This window comes from Etheostoma cragini, chromosome 18 (assembly GCF_013103735.1).
Source record: "Etheostoma cragini isolate CJK2018 chromosome 18, CSU_Ecrag_1.0, whole genome shotgun sequence".
NCBI lineage: Eukaryota > Metazoa > Chordata > Actinopteri > Perciformes > Percidae > Etheostoma > Etheostoma cragini.
The window spans coordinates 12,893,416-12,898,880 of NC_048424.1; the positions used below are offsets into that span (position 1 = coordinate 12,893,416).

General features: G+C 37.1%; 1 protein-coding gene and 1 long non-coding RNA gene across 3 annotated transcripts in view; one reads left to right on the top strand and one right to left on the bottom strand.

Annotated features, from left to right (window-relative positions):
* LOC117961173 overlaps nucleotides 1-5,465 on the top strand; it is a 17,214-nt gene that overhangs the window by 8,166 nt on the left and 3,583 nt on the right. The gene's annotated exons all lie outside the window — the stretch shown is intronic.
* Nucleotides 665-3,945, bottom strand: LOC117961171 (G2/M phase-specific E3 ubiquitin-protein ligase-like). 2 transcript variants are annotated; one of them, XM_034899659.1, is made up of 5 exons: nucleotides 3,322-3,945; nucleotides 2,910-3,124; nucleotides 2,513-2,562; nucleotides 2,239-2,476; nucleotides 665-1,102 (listed from the first exon to the last, which is right to left on the bottom strand). In XM_034899659.1, exons 1-4 carry the CDS (start codon nucleotides 3,387-3,389, stop codon nucleotides 2,309-2,311), a joined length of 501 nt encoding a protein of 166 aa, XP_034755550.1. In that variant the 5' UTR covers nucleotides 3,390-3,945; the 3' UTR covers nucleotides 665-1,102; nucleotides 2,239-2,308. The 2 variants fall into 2 exon arrangements, with proteins under 2 accessions (XP_034755550.1, XP_034755549.1); XM_034899658.1 differs by having other exon boundaries at nucleotides 2,513-2,565.

Sequence of the window (5,465 nt, forward strand, 5' to 3'; positions counted from 1 at the left end):
GGAGTTGAGCCGTTAAGGTATTCTGTATTGTCAAATCAAGACTTGGACAGAGTTGTAACGAATATACTACAGAACACTACAAATGCAGGTGAAACATACATACTTGGAAGCCTGAGATCACGTGGTTTGAGGATTCAGCGCTGCCGGGTCAGACAGAGCCTGCATCATGTGGATCCTATTGGGCGATCTTTTAGACGTCGTTTTGCTATCAATCGAAGAGTCTACAGTGTTCAGGCCCCTAACCAATTATGGTAGGTAAATGTTATGTATAAGGAAAACAAGTACATATGTGTGTGTGGCGTGAATCACACATATACTGTATGCACAAATAGTTTAAGTATATATTTACTTCCCAATAGGCATTTTGACGGCAACCACAAGCTGGTCAGGTGGCGGATGGTCTTTCATGGCTGTGTGGATGGCTTCAGCCGGACTATTATATACTTACGGTGCTTGACCAACAATAGAGCTTCAACCGTTCTGTCATTATTTATAGGAGGAGTACAGAACTTTGGCTTGCCCTTAAGGGTCAGATGTGATCATGGTATGGAAAATGTAAATGTTGCCCGTTTTATGTTTGAACGAAGAGGCTTGAACAGTGTTATTACAGGTGTATCGGTCCACAACCAAAGGATTGAGAGACTATGGTCAGAACTCAATAGAGTTGTATCTAGACACTTTATAAACATCTTTAACTTCATGGAGGAACATGGTGTACTGGATTCATTGAATGAACTACATTTATTTTGTCTGCATTTTGTTTATTTACCAAGGATTCAAAGAGCAGTAACAGAATTCATTAATCAATGGAACAACCATGGCCTCTCCACACAAGGGGGGCAAACACCTCTCCAGCTGTGGCACTCAGGTGTCATTAATAATGCAGGAATTCATCCAGCTATAAACAGCATTTTTGATGCCGATAACTACTATGGCATTGATGAAGAAGGGCCATTACCTGAACTTCAAACCAATAATAATGTTGTAATTCCAGACATAGATGTAACTATTAATGAGACCACAATGAACATTATTCAACAAGTGAACCCACTTGTAAATGATGGGAACCATGGAATAGATGTTTTTTCTTCCCTTCTGCACTTTCTTCAGTGAATAACATGGGAGTCCTGTTAAACAAGAATTCTGATCGATCCCAACATGTAGCTCTGTTGTTTGTATATGTGGAGGTCTGTCAGTAGAGAGAAACTAACCAATTGGTGCTGCCTACACCAAGTTATCCTCCTTTAGAGCACCAACAGGATTCAACAGGGCAAGTTATAAACCTGTTTTTAGCATCTGACTGCTCTAGAGAAATGCATGAAAGTTCTGTTAATTCAGCTGTGTTTAGTTCCAGTGTTAAGAGCTTAGGGAACGTCTACAAACTACAACACAGAAAAGAGATAAAATAAAAATATGTAGGCTATCAATTTAATGATTAAATAAGATAGTGTCTCCAAACATACCTCAGTTATTACTTGTCTCCTGCTAGTTGTAATACAGCACTTACTTTTAGAAAAATAAGCATATGCTTATTTTTTAAAATATGTTTGTATCTTTTTTCTGTGTTGTAGCTTGAAGATGGTCCCTAAGCACTCTAACTGCCTGTCAACACAGGAACTAAACACAGCTGAATTAACAAATTTCATGCATTTATTTCACGTTAAAACACGTTTATAACTTGCCCTTTTTAAGCCTGTTGGGTGCTAACTCTAACAGGAGGATAAAACGGTGTAGGCAGCACCGATTGGTTAGTTTTTCTCTCTACTGACAGACCTCCACATTTAACAGAGCTACGTGTAGGAATAAACCGGAATTCTCCTTTAATGTTTGTTTTCTTCACATGTGCATTGTATTCTGTGAATTAAAGTTTTATTAAAACATTTCAAAAAAATTTATGAAACATAAATGAACATGATAAACATTTGTTAAAAAGGAACAAATATCAAACAGACTTCAACAGGCAGAGGGAGAAACAGAATAAGACAAAGGGATACTGAGCATATGTTCCCCTTTATTGTTTAAATTTCAACTGTCAAAACAAGTTAAAAAATTTTAAGTTTGGTAAGAATATGAAACATGCCGTTAAAAATAAATGTTAACATTTTAAAACATAGGGTAACTCAGTCAACTGAATTGTGGTGAAACAATATAAAATACATAAGGTATATTGCATAGGGCCTTCAAAAATGAAAATAACTAATCTTTCTTATTTTACATTGTTTTTATAAAACCGACTGAGACCAGCAGAAAGGTAGAGACGAACAGAGAAAGTGAGAAACAGACAAAAGGTTTTCAGAGCATGACATGTTCACGCCCTGCCAAACCCATATGTGTTTCCTAATGCAAAGTCAAACTTCTCCTTGAATAGTTGGTAAGACACATGCAGTGGCAACTTGATGCAGTTAACACATGTGTTGGCAAGAGGGAACATTGATGTAGAGAAGCCATCATCTCCTTTGTGTATGAACTGGACAGAAGGAGTTGGGGAAAAGCAGATAGGTGGTACCACAGATGCTCCAGTTGTGAAGGCCAATATCTTCTCTAGTTTGGATGGCCCTTCTTCTTCTGTAAAAACAAAAATATCAGTGGTAGTTATTCCAATTAATGTGTATGAGAATTATCTCTAAAGCAATTAAGATCAGCTGATACTGAAGAAATTGTCCAGTAAGGAGTATTTCACTTCTTAAAACTAAATGTAAATTCTAATCTAAATTCTGAATGCTTCTGCATTCAGAATTTAGATGTTTAGTTTTTAGTTTTATAGCAATGGTTATATAAGCGGTCTTTATCTTTCAACATTCGCAGGTTGCTTTGTGATAAAGGTTACAAATACCAAGAGAATAAAATAAAAAGAATGATACTAAAAAAACAGATGCATCAGTTTATTTGGCCATTAAACTATTAATTACCTTCTGCATCTTGGAGATAGTCCCTCCAGAAAGTGATGACCATCTCTTCAGCAGCTCTCTTGTTGCTCCCTTCTGGAGAGAGATGAATGCTGAAAAGATCCTCCACCTGGTCAGCAGTCAGTGTGTTTGGCTCATAGCAGAACAGGGGTCTGAAGCTGTCTGGATGTTGTCGTATTTGGTCCAGAACCCCAAGAGTTTTCAGTCCTTCACAGAGTCTGTACAAACAACATAACGAATAACACAACGAATAACTGTACAATCCATAATTCAATTGTACACTGTCAAATTGTCCCTTGGTTTTATACAAACGTAAAAGATTTTGGGATGCTAGTCTTACACTTTGTTGGTCAATGGTTAAAATTATTAATCCTTTTGATATTGATCTGACTGTATAACAACTAACACTGAATACCTTTGAAATGGCCCTTGAAACATGACAATGTCTTGTACCAGCAGATCCCCGTCTCTTATCGACCGCATAGGCCTCAGACACCCTGCATTGGCCAAGTAGTCAAGCAAAGGACCATTTGACTTCTCAAGGTCCTCAAGGGTTGTACTTTCAGATACCTAGCATCACAAGAAGCAGCAAGATGGCTTGTTATGGAAGTTTCTTATTAATCTTTTAACTTATTAGTACAAACCCAGACACTAGTGGTCTGCATACTACAGAATGCCTAGAGGTCCCCTGACAGTTCATGGAAGTGTAGGTTTTTTCCCCACACATTGCTACAATGTGATAAATAAGAAGGGAAAAATGCTTGGCTGTAAACACTTGTCTGTTAAATAGTGGCATTCAAACTACAAAATATGGAAAAGGTGGGCTGAATATCCTTTTCAAAATTGAAAACAACAACAGAACCTTTAAACTAGTGCTGTCAAATGATTAATTTATTCGTGATTAATGTAATAGTTAACTCACAATTCTTCACATTTGTATCTATTCTGAATGCCCCTTGACTTCTTTTTTGTCCCATTATTTTATCTAATTTTAATGCTGTTATCAACATAGAAAAGTGGACCGACTGCTTTGTCCAATTTTTTTAATGAAAAACAACATTGGCAAATAGCCTACTGTAGTGTTAAATGTCACACGTAACATTCTCACTTGGACAGTGTTCCATTGGGTGAGATTTCTTTGCTCCATCAATAAAAGGTGAAATAATACTGTGACGGGAGAGAGAATGAGAAAGAATTGGCATCAGCTGTGTGCTTGGCCATCAAGTGGTATTTCAGACTGGACATGCTGAGGTGATCACTCAGTTCACAAGGACAAAACACACAGATCACATTGATCTTGTCAATGGAACATTTGGAAACTTTAAAAAAAGGAAACTTTCCATTTAGAAACTTATTGGCGTCCATTTTGTCGTCTCACGCTCGCCATCCACTCAAAACATAATGTTACTAGTCTTTGGCCAGCTAGCAAGCTTAAACGGCGTGTGCGCGTTGTTTTGTTTCCAGTCTAGCTAGATCTGGTGGGTTTTGCAGTTTCTAACGTTACTTCTTATTGCAACAGCATGCGGAAAAAACTACAAAGTTTGCTAGCCCAAAAAGAACATTATTCTGACAAAAAACACTTGATGCCGTTAAAATAAGTTTGCGTTAACAATGTTAATAACGCGCTTACCTGACAGCACTAGTTTTGTGTGACTGAATCAAGTAGATTAATAAAATAAATGCTGAGCAAATGTTTGTAATAACCATCAAAGTAAGATGGGAAAAACAGGCATTTACCTCACATCGTCTGGAATGTGCTCACCAAAGCCATCCCTGATGCGTTCGAAAACCATCTGATGGTCCCGGTCCTTCTGGAATTCAAAGGCACTGAGGATGTGTCCATGCTTGTGTAACCATGATTTTGGACCTTGTTTGCACACTATTCCCCATGATTGGTTAGGGAGTAGGATTACATCCTTGTTGAAATGGTCATGCTGCTGTGTCCTGACTCTGAAATAAGAACATAACAATCAGAACACATGAAAACAGCCAGTACAATACAAGTCATACTGCTATAGGAAATACAATACAAACTACTAATCACAACACCCTATCAAAATAATATAAAGGGTATATAAGGATATTGGTTATCAATGTCAGTTATATTTAACCCGTTAATATTCATATTTAGGTAAAACATATTCAGTTTAACCTATTTTATCACATCAAGCCCTGAACACTCTTCTTTACGTGATTTCTCTCTGTATTTATCATAATATTTAAGCAATTGCACATTTTTATATTCCCAACTTGTATATATTAAAATATTTGTTCTTGTATTTTATTCCTATTATTATTTCATGTAAATTGTATTTGTGTATATTGTATCCTGGTCTTTTATTGTATTTATATTCTGTGCTGTGTGACTGATTTTTCTACTGCAACACTATACTTACTCCAGTACTCCAACAATACTCCAGTTAGCTAGGTAGCACCTAGATGCACACACATGATTCTTGCACTTAATTCAGTGTACAGTGGACAGTGTAGCCTACCTATCTGGGCCCCCCTGCAAGACATAGCCTACTCCAAGTTTGCATTAGATCTGAGACCCTTAGG

Excerpts from the sequence above, each read along its gene's own strand:
- LOC117961171 (XM_034899658.1), bottom strand. The coding sequence starts at position 3,389 with ATGCGGTCGATAAGAGACGGGGATCTGCTGGTACAAGACATTGTCATG. Across the intron at positions 3,125-3,321 it reads TTTCAAGGGCCATTTCAAAG|ACTCTGTGAAGGACTGAAAA; the intron begins GTATTCAGTGTT and ends TTGTTTGTACAG. Across the intron at positions 2,477-2,512 it reads TGGCCTTCACAACTGGAGCA|TCTGTCCAGTTCATACACAA; the intron begins TCTGTGGTACCA and ends TCCCCAACTCCT.